At 42.6% G+C, this 20,464-nt stretch overlaps 1 protein-coding gene across 3 annotated transcripts in view; it reads right to left on the reverse strand.

Moving 5' to 3' along the window:
- The window catches only part of ccnd2a (cyclin D2, a), a 90,662-nt gene that overhangs the window by 12,758 nt on the left and 57,440 nt on the right, over window positions 1-20,464 (reverse strand). For 2 of the 3 annotated variants that reach the window (XM_083974012.1, XM_083974013.1), the window contains exons 3-4: window positions 5,678-5,893; window positions 2,375-2,534 (exon numbers count right to left, since the gene is read on the reverse strand). In XM_083974012.1, the coding sequence (XP_083830138.1) occupies window positions 2,375-2,534; window positions 5,678-5,848 (331 nt within the window). In that variant the 5' untranslated portion in view covers window positions 5,849-5,893. Of the gene's footprint in view, window positions 1-2,374; window positions 2,535-5,677; window positions 5,894-7,275; window positions 7,665-20,464 lie in introns of those variants that run through there. The other variant, XM_083974011.1, reaches the window with a different exon arrangement.

Consider the following 20,464-nt stretch of genomic DNA (forward strand, 5'->3'; position numbering starts at 1 on the left):
CCCTCGCATGGCTCTGCATATGAAATGTAAGGGCCAAGCCTTTTGTCTCCTTTCTCTCAGCCTCTAGCTGAGCCCCTGAGCCATTTGCATAGTCGTGAATGGACCAGCCAATGTTATTAATTAATACAGAGCCAGCCTGCGCCACCTGACAAAATCCCACCGAGTGGCTCGAACGGAACTGTTTCATCAAAAGAGAGGAGCCATTAGGAATGAGAGGCCTTATTCTCCACTTCTCCTCTTCTCTCTCTTGTTCCCTTGAAAACAGAGAGCCATGGTTTTATGCATGTTTTCTTTTTCAGTATAGGGGCAACGGCGGTGGGAGTAGTGGTGGCTGCTGGGGCTGAATGGACTGTATGAAATAGGAAGGCCACAGGTGACCCGTCGTCAACTGTCTTGCAAATGTAAATCCTCCTGAGAGACCTCCTCCCTCCTTCTGCTGTGTCTTTACCTTCTCCGCTTCTCTCGGAGGATGTCTCAAGGAGGATTCTCACCAGATAACCCGAAGATTTACGGCTGGGAACGTTCCACAAATGAGGTTTCGAATTCCCAGAGATCTTCAGATGCACCAAATTGTTGACTCACTCACGCTCTCTCTTTCTCTGTCTTGCCCTCGCTCTCTGTTTGCCTGGATACAAGTCTGTGGAGAGCATACACAGATAAATGGCCTGTTGCTAATCCAGAGCTATCTCCAGAAATTCCCTATTCTAAGGCACAATGTGAGGAGGACGACTCCAGGAGGCTCGTAAATTTATTTCCACTGCCTCATTGAAGCAATTAAGGACAAAGTGCAGGCTTTCACAATGTTGCTTTGGGAATAGATCCGATCACTGACACGCTGTCATTCCACACATTAATCCGCTGGCACAAAACGTGGGGTGAGAGACGCAGGAAGAGAGTGAGAGATAGTGAGAGAGAGATAGAAGAAAAGTGAGACAAAGAAAAAGAGGAAAGAGACGATTCTTCGAAAAATTCTGCAAGCATCGACTTCTGCTGCAAACTTTTCAAATCGATTGCAAAATCAGCGCAAGGGATTCAATCACTTTATGTTGTAAATACCTGTCACTCACACACACACACCCACACACAACCACACACACACTCTCTCCTCTGAATGATGCAAGCACAAGGAGCTGTTTCAGTTTGAGCCCTGCAGAAAAGGAAGCTGCTGCTGCTGGTGATGGGAGGTGGTGACGGGCGCCATGAGTAAGAGACATAGGATATAGCCCAAAAAAACCTTACTGTGGCTGAAGTGTGTAATTTTCCCTCATTTATGTTAAGGTAAATACTTAAGGGTGTTAAAGGCTGCTTGAGGTGCTAGTTTCCCATCACCCTCCCTCTCCCTCTCCCTCCACCCCGACTTGTATTGCAGCTCTGAACGAGGTGTTGGAGGTGACGCAAACAGGAGAAACCTGCCCTCTCCCTACAGAGAATCTCAACATGGGAAAGCTATCATGTCCTCCAGCTGTAGGGCGGAGCAGGTGGGGGGGGGGGCATCAGGAGAAACAGATATGAAAACATTACATGCCTTTCGCATTGGCAGCGCAAAAACAATACACTCCTCTGGCGTTTGACTGACTCCCCAGCTCTTTTCCTGCTTCTCCTCCGCCTCGACCCCGGCCGTCTCTTCAGATCATGTTAAGGGCTCCCCGTCCCTCCCACACAACTCACTGGATGTTTGATCTTGAGGGAACAATTCAACCTCAAGAGCAGAAAGACAATGGCCTGCCTGCCTCCACCCCTGTCCATTCCTCTTCTCGACCCTGTGCGACATGGGAATGCCCCTCAACCAGGAAAACCCGGCTTTGAAGTGTCACTGGATGCTCTGGAAGCCACCGATACGTCTCTAAAACACGGACGCATACCAGCCCCGGGAGAAGACAGGTGATGGACATCAAACCTATAAGAGTCTCATTCTGAAGTGTCTTCTGTGACACATGCTTTTCTTAGGCAAAATATTTTCCCACTGGGATGTTATGCGTCTCCCAGAGGTTATTGCGGGCCGTGACTGGCCCACAGCACACCTCTGTACAGAGCTGTTGCCGCATGTTATTGAGCGAGCGCTTTGATACAGTGCTGAAAGAAGAATGTGCAGATAAAGATATTTTGCAACATGAGAAAGTATGTTGATGCAAGCCATTATCGCTTGCCTTGACTTGGCAGCTTATCCATGATCAGTGTCACTTGCAACACCAATGAGAAAAAAAAAGAAAAGAAAAAACAGAAGATGAAGATATCGATGTGACGTTGCACTCTGTACGCTCATCTTTTGGATTTGTTCTTCCGATCGAACGCCAGGATTTATTGGGACAAATATCGGTTCATAATACAGGACATGTAATGTGCGTGTGCGATGTCGGCTTCCATTGTGTCCTACCTGTGGCACAGAGGGCGATGAAGGTCTGGACATGTTTGCGTATAAGTGCCAGCTTATCCTCGGGCAGCGGCAGCCTCCTCACAATGTGCTCAATGAAGTCGTTCGGCGTCACTGCTGCCAAGTTCCACTTCAACTTCCCCAACACCACCAGTTCCCATTCCTGGAGAGAGAGAGAGAAAGAAAGAAAGAGCGGGGGGACGGAGAGCAGAGAGAGAGAGAGAGAGAGATGACCGAAAATGAGAAAGCCTGAGCAGGTTTCAGTGACACAAATACACTGTAGCACTTTGCTCTCAGCTTACTTCACCACAGTTGTTCAGCCAGTTGCAGCCCCAAAGTGTGTGAATGTGACTCTGTGGGCCCCTGGCCCCGTACAGTGGCGAGTGTGTGGAGGTTAAGCATTATTGTTATTACATTAGTCTCTGCTTGGCTGAGCCTGGGACAGAGAAACACCAGCAGCGCCACCAACCCAGGTGACCTCACAACACTGTCTCCCTCCCCGTCTGTCTGTCTGGCATCTGGGGACTTTCCTAAAGAGGCCCACCAGAGGTTCTACTGTGTGTGTGTGTGTGTGTGTGTGTGTGTGTGTGTGTGTAGTGAAAATGGATAGGAAGGCTGTTCTTGCTGAGCAGGATCAGCAATAACTCTGTGTTATCTTACAAAAGTTAAACAGTATTTCATCTCTTATCTCAATCCATCTTTCATTTAACTTATCAAAACCCTTCATTGTATGTTATGTCGAAAATGTGATTATTTTCTTTATTGCTGCCAGTTCTGTTAGCGCCGTTCAGCGCGTAAGAATAAATTCAGCCTCTAAAGTCCACGTTAAGCTTTTACATAAACAATGTCGAGTGCCAAATATAGGTAAAAGACCTTACTCTAAATCATGTCCTGCATATTTATGACTCAGAAGAAACACGACCACTTGAGGTGAAAAAGCTTTAAATCAAACACTGTGAGATCAGATTTGCTAGAATGAGCCGCTCTCATCTTCACAAATCATTTTAAGGTGGATGTCTTGGGAAAATGTGATGACACATGCAAGCCTAGATGAGTCTGTGAAATGTGGGTGGATCACTAGGTGTGGTGTTCTCTTCTCTTAGAGTGTATTGTTACTTTCACTTCCTAGAGGAGGTGATTAACGGAAGAGTTGGTGACTAATTTGGGAAAAAAATTCGTGGTTTGGTTCCGGACTTGCAGCCTTGTGACTAGGACTATGGATGCTCTTCATTTTCCCCTTCAGAGAAAAAGCGAGAAAGAACCAGAGAGAGAGAGAGAGAGAGAGAGAGACACAGACAGACCACATGGACCCAGTCATGAGACAATGCAACATGGCTGCCACTGACCCCGCTTCCAGCTCACAATTTTCTAATCAAAGTGACCTTTTTTCTTTTTCAGCCTTGGAATGTTGTCTGATCTGCTTGATGTCAGGTATGTGGATAGAAACCAAAGGCCTGATTCAAGTATTTTGTTCCTAATATCCACAATTACGCACATGAGAGTAAATATCAAAATAAAAGCCCTTTTTTTGCATTGAAGGTGGTAGACATCTTCATCAAAGATACAACCCTGTTTGAGACGGTATAGCCGGTATCTCAGAGATTCAATTATTTGATCATATGTAAATCATAATGCCCCTGCAGGGGTTTGTTGATAGTGTCTGACTGTAGGACGCAACATGGCTGCCATCAGTACCAGCAAAGCAAAGATTCAAGCCTGCAGCAAGGGCCTTGCAACACAGGCTGTATGCTAACATAGTGGCAGGCAGGCACCCACTTCCTTCTGCTATGCTGCCTTCCTCTGGTCACACCTTCTTTGTAACATTGCGGTTCTTTTTACAAGAAATTGTTACCAAAGATGAGGACAAAAAAACGATCACATGCCCGAGCAGCTGATCTCTGTTTCCTGTATCTGCATGTCAGCCAAAATACTGCCTTATACAGAAACACTGAGAGGAGGCCTCAGTTCAAGTGCTGAGGGCTTTTGTCTTCAAACTAACTGAACATAAAGGTAGGACGGACTCAGTTTACTGTTTTACATGACTCCACCTCACACTGACGGTGCTACAGTACTTTGTCTTTTTTTTTTTTTTTTGCTTTAAAATCCTCATTGTGTTTCATAGCCAAACCTACGTCTATAACACGCTCACAACTGAAACCTTTGCAGAAAAGAGAGAGAGAAGAAGGAGAGAGAGGGGGGAAATCAAATCTGACACAACATCCTCAAGCTGAAATACATTCCAGAAAATTATCAGAAGCCAACAAAACCAACAGCAGCTCGTCAGGAACCTGGATAAAGTGCAGCAATCACCCAGCGGGTAGAGCCGCCAGTCAGGCAGCGAGGCAGGCCTACAAACATCAGCCACGTCTGAATCATAATATGTGGCCTCTTTCACAACATGGGTGGGATTGGCTGTTGTTTACTAAGGAATGTTTATGTAGCACCACAGAGCAGTGGGGAAATACTTATCTGATGCGAAACTGAGTTAATTAATTGGTTTGCGCTGGTGAAAGCAGCTGGTGTTATCAGGCCAAAGTGGCCTTATCAAATAAATAGGACACAGAGGACTGACATTTTTGTTGCTCTATAAGACACAGCATCCACCCGGCATCAGCAGATATAGATATGTACATACATATAAACACGTACACATGCATGCAGACAGACGTAACATTTCTACCATGTGCTACATTGGAGCATTAACAAGTGTGAGAGAAACAGAAATAGAGCAGCATGACATAATATCAGAAATGTGTGCATCCATGGTTATTTTTGGATGAAAGCTGAACTGTAAAAGGCAAACTTGAATTTCTCTGTGTCTCTCCCTCTCTAGCTGACAGGAACAGAGTCAGAACTTTGGCTGGAGTTCAAGCTGACCCCGTTGCTCTGTGCAAATATCTGCCACTAGATGGCGATGGAGACCATTACACAGACTGGTGAATAAATACTGTAAAGCCCAGAGGGTCTTGTACAGTAAAGTGAGCCCTTGTGGAACAATTCACTGTAGAGCTTTTGGCTTTTCATGGACCTTTGATGACGGCACAGTCCAAAGTGGAGCCTGGACAACAGATTCAGTGAAATGAGAGCAGCTCTGATGTCTTAGTGTGTGATGGCTGGAGCTCAATGGTCTAAAATGAACATGTTTGTAAACCAATGCAATAAATAAACCAGAAGTTGACATGATGTAGAAAAAAAAGCCCAGAAATGTGTCATGAAACTGTGTTTGTCTTTAACCAGCTGGTGATGACAGCACCAGAGGTATCACTGTGAATTTTGCAAAAATGTGTTGAAGCAAATGTTGCTTACCAGCAGCTCTTGTGGTCTGATGGAGTTATCTGTATAGATGCAAAGCTTCTCTGCAGTTAATGGACGCGTCTCTTTCAGCTTGGATGCAAGAAACATGCAGACTGCTCCCAGCAGCTGCAGGTTACACTTTTTGGTGGGTACCACGGCTAAAAATCTGTCTAAGTAGTTCATGGCCAAGGGAAAAACTTCTTCCTCGCACTTCTGCTCCTCACAAACCTGAATAAAGAGACAGCAGACAATGCAGCAATGTTCAGCATTTGGAACCAGTAACCCAGTCTGCAGTGACCTGACTTGTTTTCCAGCACTTGAAATGTATATAAAACTTTTATGAGATAACGAAACAAAAGTCTAATGACATAAAGAGCACATATAAATTCAATGACACACATAGTTGGGGCCCGGCCAAGAGTTTGCGCCCAGCCCTAATCGGTTGCGACATCATAAATTAATTCGAAATAGAGTATTTTACAAAGATTGAAATAAGTCTCGGACACATACTGTCAATAGAGTCACATTCCTGGAGTTCATTGACTAAGAAATGAATTCAAGTCACAATCAGCCGAGCCAAAAAACACCCCGACAGCGCTGCACACGGAAACACTTTTTTTCATTCGTCATATTTTCATAAAATGATTAAAAATATAAATAAATTAGCTAGACCGATTTTTTTCGCCTCATAATGTTCCGGGGGGCCTTCCACATCATACCCGACAATTCGGATCCAAATCCATACGCGATAAATATGAATAAAATGTCAAAATAAAAGCCAAGTAGCAAGAGGTTGGTCTGATGTGCGTCACCGCCGACCCGATATGTTTATTTCAAAAATTAATTAAAAATCTCCAGTGGATCGGAGCCTGACAATATTGACATGAAAATAAAGCTGAAAGCCTCAGGTTTGTTTACATGTGGATGTTGATCAGAAATATTGAACTGAGGGACGAAAATCGAACATAATTCCAGAGTGAGGCAGGACGACGGGGGGAAGACAGAAGGGACAGATAAGGCCCTCGCCCCTTCCGACATTTAAAATAGATACCTCAAATATTCGCAACACTTTTTGTCATCATTTCTATATTACACGGACACCAGAGAGCCTCCTCTGTCAATGCCGATGGGCTTTAGCCGCTGTTATTGCGTTTATGACACTGTAAAGTCCTCTTTAAAGCACAGGCGCTCCTGTAAAAAACCAACATGGCGATAGAACAGCACAGGGCAGCATTGCATTGGGGAGTGCATACGTGTGCATGGAAATATTCAGGCTATCTAAAATAATAACATTAAAGAATCAACAGGCAGCTTTGTACAGGCACCATGCGAGGCATAGGGAAGGAATTCTCCGGTGTCACACATATCAAAGCTCGCAGTTTCAACAAACGCAGTCTTCACGAGCGGACTTTAAAAATGGGAAGAAAATTAGAGAAAACGACACATTAGGTTAATATGAGGGATAAGCAGTGGGAAATGAGAGTCGGCGATCTGATCTACTGTCCGTAAATTGCAAACAGAGCTTAACAAAGCAGCAATGAAACAAATCAGGAGGCTTTAAAGTCGAGCACGGAAATAAAGACTCAGCAGCACTCGGTGTTTCGATATACCTCCAACATCCAAGTCGCGACCATCCTCCTCATAAACGGCTGAATATCTTTCTGGACGCCTTTGAAATAGGAATACTGGGGTAGAAATCTCTCCTCTATAGTCAACAAGCTCTGCAGGACTCTGTCATCGCACAAGAGGTTCGGATCAGGACGAGCTCGTATGATGGTGTCCATTTCGAGGCAGAGCAGCTCCATGGTGCTGGTGCTTTCACTTAAGTCAAAAAGTAGGATTCCTCTCTCGGAACCGTCAAAGCAGTGTTGCAGAGAAAAAAGGCAAAAGGATGGCAGCGAAAGTCTGTTAGAGGCATAAAAAGTGAGACTGCAGGGGCTCCGTAAGAGTAGTCCTGCCTCTCCTTGTTGAGAACTTTTTCCTCTCTCCCCACAGTGCGCCTCTACTTTCATCCGCCTGGCCAGATCAGCCTGCCCTACACGCCACTGACGCAATTCACTTCATTAGCCTATTCTGTATAGACCAGACGCAACATGCTGCACTGCTGTCGCTCTTTCTTCTACTCTGGCAATGCTACACAACTTTCTGTAAACTGCATTTAACGATTTTAACAAGCTGACACTTTCTCTAAAGTAGATTCACAACACATGGAGGGGAAAGTGCAGAATAGATTCATTATAAGTCGCATTTTTTTTTTTTTTTTTTTTTTTTACACATTTAATGGGTGCCTTAAGTCCGAATAAACTTATTTTATGAAGGATGTTGTTGCTTTATTGTTTAGATTGATCAAACTATAGGAGTGAAATGAGAGCAAGTTGTTGTCAGGTGAATAAAACCGCTTCTCTGTGTTTTTGTAGATGTGGATATTCTTCTTTATGTTGGTGCCTTATTGCCTCAAGATGATGATAAAGTGTCATTGCCACTTAACATCTTCAATCCTGCATCTTTGCTGCATTATTAGACATCATTAGCTCATGCATGATTAAAAGACTTCAACAAGTCAACTTTACTTTCCAAAGTGCAGCATGAAGTGCCCCCTTGTGAGAGTCATCTGAATATTAATTTGGATCTGGGAGAAGGACAAAAGTGAAGAAAGCCTCTAATTCGTATTGATTTGTGCTTCAACCAACTTGTCTGTCAGTTTTTTCAAATGGACTCGGTGAACCTGCGCTGAGGATGACGCATGTAGATACTGTATGTGGCCATAAACACTGTTAACTCGCAGTGGCTTGTGCCCGCGCACGGACACGCGCACATGACAGAACCACCCACCCACCCTCCCACACTCCCTCCCACACGCGCACACACACACGGACACACATGATCTTACGAACATTTTTTTTTTTGCAGCCACAATCTACTTGTGGTTTAAGAGATAGCTTTCTAGGAAATTCGAAGCAGTGTTGAATTTTTTTTTTTTTTTTTTAATATGCATAATCTTGTCTTAAAGATAACACACAGATGAATCCTTGGCTTTGTTCAGACCAACTAATATCAACCAATTCACCCATTCCTGCTAGAAACCACCACTTATTTTAATTAGACTTCTGTAATAATTTACATGGAAAAACAAGCAGGTGGAAACGGAGCTGAGAGTGTAAGTCAATGAGCAGATAATTAAAAAATGACTGCCAAATGATTTAGCTTCACATACAGTCACAAAGAGAATCTGCATGGGTAAATATGCTAATCCCTCCCCTATTCTTAGTCAACTTCAAAGACTCAACTTTGAATGAAACAGGACTCGAGTGCATCAGGGGAAGGACTGGGGACTGTAAAGTCCTCACAGCTTTAGAGCTGTTAATTTCCACCCCGAAGCTTATTTGCTATATAGCAATGCTTGTGAGAAAAGTGGGGGAAATGTCTCTTTAAAGTTGTTTCCTCCTCCCTGTGTCTCTATTCGCATAGCCAATAGTTCCCCAGCGCTCGTGCTATTGTTACTGGGCAGACTTCTTCTATACCTTCCTCTCTCTCTCTCTCTCTGGTCACTTATCAGTCTCTCTCTTCCTAATGGCTGTCGCTGCAGCTCAACCAGCCGACCTGACTCTCACATCAGTGTCCTGAGTGGCATCACGACACGTCGGACTGAACTTTCATCAAGCTGCGACTCAAAACTTTAGAGACACTTTTTTGCGTCTTGGAGCGACGTTTCCCCGCCGCGCTCCTCACTGCTGCCTAGTGACTTTATTTAGAAACAAGTGTCAGTGAGTTGAAATGAGATCAACCCCCAGAAGATTCAAGATTAGTCTTTACCAGCAAATACATCAAACTGTGAATTCATGAAAGGAAAAACAAAAGCAGAAATGATTCAATCTTAATTGCAACTTCTGTCCGTTGGAAACTTCATTTCTACACAACGCAGTCAACTCAGCTGAAAACTCAATAGATTGGTTTATCCAATTAAGGCAGCAAAACGTGTCTTAATGGTCTTTTCCCTTTAAATGATCAAATTCAGACACACACACAAAAAGAAATTTAAGTTATCCACAGCTCTGTTGTTTCTCTTTAAAATGCTGAAACACCTGACAGAGTTGGATGGAAGCAGTCAGACCGACTCATATGTGGCTCAAGCAGAGGAGAGAGAGAGACAGGTGCTGAAGCCTCCACAGTCACCAGCATCAGGTGCCTCCTGCTCTCCAAGATGCGCAATTACGCATCCCAGAGGAGCAACAGCGAGGCACAGAGCTTTCAGCACAGACCTCCTGTCAGGAAGCATTTAAAGTTAAAAAAAAAAAAAAAAAAAGACTTAACAAAGAGCTCTGTGCTGCAACATCATCATCAGCTTACACTGCAAATATCCCCTCATGGAGATATAAACTGTCTTTAAGCATAAAAAGGAGCGACAGGTGGAAAGTCAACATTAGTTTTAAAGTGTTTTTGTATTTATTTAATTTATTTTGTGTGATCTTGGGCAGGGACTATCCACAGATGGCAGCACATCCCGATGTCTCTTAGTTTACACATCTTAATAAAACAAGTTTCCAGGACTCACTGCTGCATTAACGCACTTGTTAGGAGTTTGTTTTTTTTCTTCTGCAGCGGAACAGTGACGCCAGCGGCTCCTCTGTGATCAGAGGCTGAAGCAGCAGCAGCAGCAGCAGCAGCAGCGGCGAATTTGTCCCCGGAAGCATTCAATTACCATATCAGAATAAAAACGGAACACACCCCACGGGTTAGAAACCTTTTACAAGTCACAGCCCTGCACAGTCAAAGGTGGAGTAGTGAGAGGGGAGCGGTCAGTGACGAAGTTTTGAAAGGTTTTACTGAAATTCCGGCTCTGCACACTGCAAGAAATATCCGAACTACTTATGATTTTATACAGTTTCAACTTCTTAAAATGTGATTTTTTTGATAGTAAAAGTTGAGGAAATAAGCCAGAGGGCATGGGACAAGTGCACATGTTTGCAGCTTCTCAAATGCTGCTGTTTTCTTAGAGGCAGTGGAGGTCTTTGCTTTTTATTACACATTATTCTAGAGGCAGATTATTCCAGAAAAAACATAAAATCCCGAAATAGAAGCAGTGGTATAGGAAACACAAATTTTAAACATATTTTGTAGATTTTTATCGCTTTTTTTTTTTTTTAGAATAAAAAATAAATAAATAAAAAAGAGCCGAATGTTTTACATAGTGTGAGAGGGGTGGTCACTTTTTGCAGCGAGGACCGAGCGAGCAGTGACTCATCATCATCCCCACCGCACCTTTAACAGTTTAAATCACCGTTAGAAGCAGCAGAGAGGGGCGGGACACACCCTGCTGATGGGGACAGCCTCTCTCTGCTTTTACCGACACCGACATGGGATAAAAAAAAAAAAGATAAAAAAAACTATGTCCCACATGAGACTGAGAAGTGTCGGAGGGGAATTCGTCAGACCCCCTGCTGAGGCAGAAACAGTCCAGAAATGACAGGAGCTCGAGGTCAGAGGGAGTCTGACACTCTGGAGGTAAAACTAGTTGAACAGCTCAGACTCTCACATCAAACCTGTGAGGTGTATTTTTCTAAGACTTTGCCAGACATCTTGTAGATCCCCCATTCACCATTTTATTACTAAAATTAAGCCATAAATAATATATTTTAAATGACAATTTTACAAATGTTCAATCTTAAAATGTCTGGATTGAAAGAGCAGTTGTCATGGAAAGTAGATTTTCACATTTTTATCCATGTAGCTTCACATTCATCAACCTAAAAGTGAAACTAAAATGAAGCAGAACAATGTGGATTTTTTTTCTTCTTTTTTTTTTAAACAAAGCTTTTCCATACTGTAGCTAAACTAGTTTAAATTGATAAGATCTCCACAGCTATGTGAAGAGAAAATACCTCAAACACAATCTAAAAAGACAACACACACACCTGCAGCAGCAGGTCAGCAGCTGCCAGGAGGAGAGTTCACCTCCTTTTCACAGACAAATTAAATGAAATAAAACAGGATTAAATTAAAAGGTTACTTGTGTGTTATTATAAAAGTGTCCTCATTCATCAAAAATGTTTCTTTTAGATGTTCAAAGAAACAGAAATAATACAAGATATTTGATAGAACAAAGAAACTTTGGTGGATTTAGCAGCAATTTCACCAGTCTGTTTAGTTTTTTATATTGTTTGTAAACCCGTGTTTAAAGCATTTATATATATTATCTTCATTTTTATCACAACTGACATTAAGAATAATTTTTGCAAGATTTTTGATGACATTATTAACAGTCCAACAACTACAGATTATTGTTGAATGGCTGCAGAGGTGACTGATCTACTGAAATTAATTCACAAATTTAATTATTTTAAAGAAAATAACACGAATAAAATGAAACATTTAACTCTTAAAATTCAAATGTGCAAGTTTCTTAATTTTCTGGATGACAAACCTGTTGGATATATTTTCTATTTAGGTTCTATTGACATATAACATGAATTACTGTTGAATTAAAAATAAGAGCAGGCGTGGAGCAGAGCTCAGGAAGGTGGAAATCGTTGGAGGAAAAGCAGATTCGATGCATTAATCAGTGGAGGATTCACTTCAAAAATATGTCTTTGTGTGTGCAATCAGATCAGAGCTGTTTTCATTGGAAGAAGGAAAAGAAGTTTCACAAGGAAGTAACAGTGGAGCAGTAGGTGAAACAAGCATCCAGCTGCCTCCTCCTCCCTGTGCCCGCTCACTAACCCTCTCCACTCACTTCCTGCCAGACCAAAACAGCAGAAAAGACACAAGAAGGGAGCAACATTCATCTGCAGGAGCATACACACAGACACACACACACACACTCTCTAATCATGGCTTTATAACAAAGCCCAAAAGTAACAAAAATCTAAATTCACCAATGAGAAAAATCATTTTCAGATGTTGGCCACGCTTCCAGTTTGATCGCGTGAGACCCTCTGCGATGTGCCACTTGATGAATCAACAATTTAATTCACATCAAAACATCTCTCCTACATATGCATCATTTGTTTATCACGCTCGCATTTCCCCATTTTTGCTGTATTTTTTTTGCTGTGGTTGAATAACTGCAGATGTGTGAGACAGACAACAACAACACAGAGAAAACTTACTCATCCATGGGAAAAAGAAATTACAAAAAAAGAAAACAAAAACCAAACAGCAGACTTCATGCAAAACATCACAGGAAAAACCTCGGCTCCAACCGAACAGCCTGACACCTCACAAACAGCTCATTGGTAAAAGTGTAGCATTCAGTCTTATGAACAGAGCAGTGATCCTTCAGTCGCTGCTGCTGCATCCCCCTGATCCATACCCGAGTGCTACACTTTTCCAAACCTAAAATTTGAAATGATTTAATCAAAATCTACATGACCAGGCATCATGGACGAGGCTTAACCCAATTACCTGCAGGATAGCTGCGAGCCCCAAGCAGCTCAGACAAACATCTCAGCACAGACTCACTTTTTTTGTGCAACTTCTGTGTGTTAAACTGGGGGAAAAAAACACAAGAAACCCAGTTGTCAGATACACAATCTCCCACCTGAACATCAGTATCTGAGCAGCAATCACTCCCCAAATCACCAAGCAGGAACCTTTCATTTCTACCTGCCATTTTTCAATGTGAGTGTTTCCAATGGTTTGGTGAAACTCGTCCCTGACATCTCCGCTAACCACCTGTGGGATTTCTCCCCTCCATGACTGATGTTACAACGATGCAGCTTTGGCATTGAGCTCTTGCCCTGCAGACTTCCCTCAGACTCCCTTAGAAATTCTTTATGCAAACATGTCCTCCCAAATTCTTTGAGACATGCCCTTATCTCATTAACTGAGAAAAGAAAGAAACAAGGGGGGAGCAACAAAAAGAAAAACGTGAAGAACAAAGTCTTAATTGTTGTTTTTTTGACGTCCTCGGGACAAGATGTTGATTGCGTGATGCTGTGGGAGAGGTGAAAGCCCCTCTCTGTTGAAAAGCAGACATGGACCTGCCGGTGAGATACCTGTCAGAGCCTCTGGTCAAACTGCATCTGCTGAGATGTGGTGGTGGTGGTGGTGCAATTCAACTGCTGTCAGCCAACAACAAAGAACTCTATTGTAAATGTGTGTGTGAGATCAAAACGCATTCATCTAACCAACTAAACACTGTCATTCACAACATTGCACTGACAGAACAGCAGTTGCAGGATGCGTTTGTGCAGTTTACTAAATTCCATGAAGATGCACCCGCTGAGTTCACTCCATACAAAAGACAATGAAGACTCCAGCTTTCATTCAGTCTGTTGTTCAGCAGACATCAAGTTAAAGTTACACCTGCAGCTTCTGAGGAAGAGAAGAAGCATCTCAAACAGATACAAACACACACCAGCATTTCTCGACATGGTCTCCTCCTTTAATTAATAGAAAAAGAAGTAATGGTTGAATGTCAGTTGTGTTTTTATGTTCCATCATAGGGAATGGCTCTGGTGTGTCTTGTCTGGTTATAATTCACAGATTATCAGGTAAACACTGTCGGCTTCCTGCTGCATCACATCATATGTTGTCTGTGGACAGAGACAACACTGCACTGACCGTAAATAGATAAATAAATGCGGCTGCAGCAGCCGGTGGATGAGATGTGAGAGATGTCAGCGGCTTGCTGAAAGGTTTTCTGACAACAGTTGTTGAGGGAAATTCTTTCTTCTCCCTCCTCCTGCTTAAACCTCCCTCATCTGAGGATTTGAATAAGTGATACTCTCATCCCATGTGGCTGCCTTCATCTTTTTCCTCCCTTTTCTAAAGCTCTGAGACAAAGTAACAGCAAATTACCTTAAATAACATGATTGTGTATCTAGGTGTCGTTGCTGTGTTGCAAGTGCCTATGGGAAAATGGATTTGAATCATTTTCTGCACTTTACTCTCGGTTGCCACAACAAAAAGGTCCAAACGTCTGGCTATGGTAACATTTTTCAGCTCGTGCTCCAGACGAAGACAATGTCAAACTTTTCACACAATCGTCCTTTCAGGAGAGCCGGGCACGCAGAGTGAAAGCATCATTAATAACCAAAAGCAGCCTTGGACCACGTCTCCATCCATCACGAGGCTGTGGACAGCTTGTTGAGAGACAGATGAGCTTCTCCGCTGAGTGTGTGTCGTGGAAGGTGTGCCACTCCAACAATAGGGTCTGGTAGCTCTGGCCAAACCTTCGGTTAACACAAGAAACACACCGTCTGGTATTCATTTACCTTTCTGCTACCCCCACCGCCCCATTCCTGCATCCCTGCTTCCATCCCGACCCTCTCTCACATGCTTGACCCTGTCTTTTGAACTCCAACAACCTTTCATGCGGTCATCAAATCTGGGGCCAAATGAGCCCGATAGAGAGGTGGGCTCTGCTAAATAACGTCAATATTTCCCTGCCCTGATAGAGAATAAACTGCTTTCTTTTCTCTTTCTCACCCCCCCCCCCCCCCCCCCCCCCCCCCCCCCCCCCCCCCCCTCCACATAAAAGTAACAGTGAAGGCTGCCTCGGTCCACTCACAGCTCTGCAGACTGGCTCAGCTGCTGCTGCTGTCTCTTCCCCTCCAGCTCCTCCAGGATTTTCCCATGTTCATATCACTAGCCCTTGACTTTGTCACTCATGCAACAGCTGCTTGCTGATACCACACCACAGTTCCAGCCTATTGCACTCCCTACTTTCACCACATACACCAAGAACAAAGACAATGTTAATCCAGCCGAGTCCTTGGTGCAGAATACAAGGACTGCACGAGGGAGTCGAGACAATAACTACAATTTTTCCACGAAGAAACCTTGTTTGAAAATTGCGTCTGTCGGCGCTCGGGGAGGATCAACATCCTGAGGATGTCCACGAGGGATCACAACAAGCTCAGACAAAAACACAAGGGACTTGAGGTCAAATAGATCTCACAGCTTATCAATAAAGCTCACTGGCATTGGAATAGAGACTCTAATCGGAGAAATGAACTAATCTCATCACACACAACTTATTATACACAGTCGTTACAGCCATGCAGAGGGATAGTAGAGCATATGAGAAACATAGCTGCACAACACACAGCATGCAGAGTCGTTGCCTGTTTCCAACAGAACAAATATAAATCCAAATCTATGTTTCATATGCTGCTGCTCCCAATAATGAACAAAAGAATAACAGAGAGATATGCAAACATAAAAAAGTTAACCATACAGCTCCCAAAATAACCCGAGCCACCAAAAATAAACCTTACAAACCAAACATATCGAACACCTGAACATATACAGACTCTCACACATGTAGCAAGTGGTGATACTGTTGCCCTTGTTTCTGTATCCTGCAGATGGTAACAGATGGTACAGTGGGATGTATCAGCTATAGAGCAGAGATGAGAGCAAGATTACTGCTACAGTCAAAGAGGGTTTCCCTACTGCATCAGGTGCTCACATATCTCCATGTCACTAATAATAACATAAAGTGCTCTGCTTTGGGGTGAGGCATCACACATATGTGTCAGCGGGAGGGGAGGATGCACGTGCAGTGGCACAAAACACAAACACCTGATCAGGAATGCACATCCAAAAAATGATACGCGCTAAAATAGAAAAGCAAAGAAAACACATGCGCAACAAGCCAAACACAGACACCCACAGAGTATGTGATCTTCTCAGTGATCAGTGATAGAGACAAATGAGGGGGGGCCCACCACAGTGGCTCCCCTGGCAGGCGTGTAGCTTTATTACAGCACCACACATGAATGTGCACCATCCTCCCCACCACTCTGGATCAGGCTGCAATAATCTGATCCTTTTGGGAAACTGAGGTGTTGGACTGTAATTTATAGGCCGTATCTTTCAAGTCTTTCCCTCGGCTCCGCTGGTGGCGTCAGCCCCTGAGCCACTGTGTGTGTTTAATGGCTACATGTGTCGCTCCCTATCTCGCTCTCTGAGTGGCACAAAGGTAAAGGGAAGCTTAACAGCCTGGGAAAAAGTTGAACAGTGTGAAATTACCTTGATCCAAAGATTCCTGCTGCATACCAGCCCAATGAACCCATAACAGAGCAGGCACTCAGTCAGAGAGCCTTGCCTGCAGGGAACAGCTGAGACATTACAGAGGGAGAAGGAGGGAGAGGAGTGGAGGGGGGGGTGTAGGGAGGTGAAAGAAAGATAAATGGTAGCAGGAAAGAGGCCCACCTCCAGTAATCTCCAGTCTACAGTCAGTGGTAGGGGTCAGAGTATCTCTATCTAATGTACATCCTATGATAACGCTGGACAACTGGTAGGTGGGGTACCACTCACTGGGGTGAAGGCAGATTTCGCACCGAGAGGCTCTTCTGGGGAAATCTAGGAGGAGCAGCTGCATGTGGAGCTGTATGATGTTGACAAAATATTTCGGAAAAGTGAGGTGACAACGCTAGTGTCATGTTGAATGTGGATTTCAGACACATCATGTTCACGAAGCAACTTTGATGCACTCTTTTGAGGTGAGAGGATAAAACAAATTCAAGGAGGCTCAAACTGAAGTCACTCGAGAATTTGCGCAAATTGCAATCAGCTTTTATCCAAAATAAAAAAAGCTTAAAGCCACATCAACGCTCTGCAAACAAATAAGATCTGAGATGGGAAAGCATTTCAAAGAGTTTATTTAGATGCTTGTTGACCTACTTGCCTTGGCCAGAGAGTCATGCTTTGATGCTCTGGTAAAAGCATGTAGGGCTAAAATGTGATGGTGGATCATCTACAATAAAAAGAGGCTTTGAATAAGTTTCACTTCACAAACCTGAACCTTGTTGTGTAAAGAGTGACTCTTACTTTCTACTTTATTTACTGATATTCATAGCTAATTTTTTATCCTTGAAGTTATTAACAAAAAATATTAATTTTCTATTGTTGGCTGAAATTTAACCATAGTTATCGGCAAATCTTTCCAGTGAACACATTACTGTTATGGTTGACAGTCACTAACCTAGTCTCCTCATGTTTTATTGTACGTTCTTTACTATTAATAAATGTAGACAATAAAGAAACAGTAAATCAGTGGAACACAGTCGAGCTTCAGGCTGTTATCATTCTACATGGTCAGGGATCAATATAAATAAAGATTATGTTCACTTTATTTTTATTAATGCAGCTATATGTAAGATTTTTGCAAACATCCCACTTCTCCATCCTCTGGTGTTGGACTGACAGACTGGACGCTAAAGACTCACTGTCGCCTCCAGAGGCACAAAGTGGTACGGCCCGACGGCCCAGGGCTCGCTGGTTAGCATGGAAACTTCAGTAGCTTTTACATAGATATATACATAGACATAACAAACTTTTATTGATTAAAAAAAATAAAACATTTTTTACAATTAGCTATTATTTCTGTTTTAATTAAACACAAATTTCTCCTTTTAAAATTTAAATAGATTATTTTTCTAATAATTTGTAAATCGATATTTAATTAAAATCGCTTATTTCTATCTTCTAAAAAAAATAAAATCGGACTCCATGAATATATTGAGAAACCAAACAATTCTTTCAAAAAATACAATGAAAAATAATCAGATTAAATTAAATTCTGCTCTGTAACACTGGGTTTGTTTGTGAAATCAAGACAATCACAGGTCTAAATAAAGTCATATGAACAGTAGCAGTGGGCGGTTGATGTGACTGTTGCCTCTGTCTCAGACACAACAATCAAGGGATAAAGTTTGTGTTGGCACAGGAGCCAAACAACCCTGCCTTCTAGCTTTCTGTCACTGTTTTTATATATAGACCCTATCCAAATAAAGCTAAACTCGTGCTTCCTGATATGGCTGTAAAATACCACAACATTCTATTAGACAGGAGGCCGATTGACAATCTGTGCGCAGTAAAAAAAAAAAAAAGAGAAAGAAATTAATGTTTATTTGGTTTTCTTTTCTCTGTTTTGATAACAAAACAAAAGTCGGGTCTGTGTTGATTTGGAGCGGAAATCCCCACTTCTAAAAAGGGGAACGATGCTGTGAGTAACACCGACTCAAATTCAACATTTACTGTATCTTTACTCTGCATCAGTGCCAGTAAAGCTCCTGAGATTTAACAATTCCTGGGGTTGATCTTAAAGAAAACACAAGACAAATAGGCCACAAAAACTGCATTAATTAAGATTTCTTTTGGTTTTCTTTTGGTCCTTGATAATCAACATATAGATTCACATTAATACATACATACAAAACAATATATAAATATATATGCACACAAATACTCATCATACTTAAGATGAATACCTTACCTAAACCAATACCTATAAAATTTGAGCTATTTAAAATATTCAAAACCAATTAATAAGCATGATTCAAATAGTGATACATCTATTAAAAATACTGGGGATTTTTGTTCTTTGTATCTATCATTGAGGGGTTTCTGCTGAAATGACGCATTATCTCCAATGAACAAGATTCGAGAATTTAGTTGAAACACTAATATTGACTAATCAAAACACCGACGACAGCTGGAGGAGGCAAATTCGTCACAGGGTAATTCAAGAAACTATCAGTTCCTGTGTTTGTTCATTGCACCTGTTTGTTTGTGCCAGCTTTTGATGAGTATATTCTTATCAAAATATCTGCCCTGCAGAGCCTCTGCAGACATGCTCTCTCTCTCTCTCTCTCTCTCTCTCTCTCTCTCTGTCTCTCTCTCTCTCTCTCTCTCTCTCTCTCTCTCTCTCTCTCTCTCTCTCTCTCTCTCTCTCTCTCTCTCTCTGTCTTTCTGTCTGCGTTTGAAAGTGTGACATTTGTTCATACCCAATTAGAGAAACCAGCTACGACTGAACTGATTCTGACAGCACCGGATATGAGCAAAGATGCACTCTGAGCCACATCTAGAGCAGTGTAACCTGAGCGTGGTGATGGGGCGTGTGCCATCACTTTAATCAGGTGCAACTCCTGTGCTGCTGCACAACTGTAAGGCATCATCAAATTGCTCTTTGACTGCTGATGCTTGTTGTGCATAACCATAAACATCCATATGCAAAGGGCGCACATGCACTGTGGCAAAAATAGCTCAACGTTCACACAACCTGTCACCTTGCACCAGCCTTCTAGCCCTCAGGCACAGACATCACTGAAGAGCAGCTTCATCAAGCAGAATCAGTGTTTATCATTAATTAATAGACTGATGAGGTGAGTTAAAGACACTCAGCAGATCTTTAAACTTCAAACACCATTCACCTCTAAAACTGAAAGGGAACAAACTAGCAAAAAAGTTGTTGCATTGTTTGTATTCGGTCATAATCAGTCATAACATCTTTCAAAATTCAAATCTTCCTTTGACCCTGCGTCACTAAGGTGAAGTCCTTCTTCTCTTTCATCTCCATGAGCGCTGGGATATCCCCAAATCTCCTTCTCCTCCCTTCACCGAGGACAAACACAGCCATGCTTTTAGCAGTAATCAGCCCTTATTGGCCTAATAGGCCGCTGACTACTTCATGCTTAACGTGTTTTTTCCTTTTTCCTTCCCTTTCTCTCTCTTGACTGCAGTTAATGCTATGCAGCAGTTGTTTTCATTGTAAACAAACACAGAATTGTTTACACACTTGCCATCAAAACACATTGTGAGTGCATGTGTGTGTGTCTTTAAGGGCTAAGAAACATGTTGAATGTATTTCCTACATTTGGCATGATGAGCTGTTGCAAAGCCAGCTTGTGTGTGTTTTTTGTATGTTTTGAAATCTGCAGTTTAAATCTAAAAATGTGGTCTTTTTTTTCCTTCTACTCTTTAATTGGCTCTGCGTTCTCTTTTTATGGTGCTTTCCACGCCACTGCCTCCATGCCTTCTGCAGAAGACAGAGTGGCGTCCTGTGTGAAC

This window comes from Trachurus trachurus (assembly GCF_905171665.1).
Source record: "Trachurus trachurus genome assembly, chromosome: 6".
NCBI classification, from domain to species: Eukaryota; Metazoa; Chordata; class Actinopteri; order Carangiformes; family Carangidae; genus Trachurus; species Trachurus trachurus.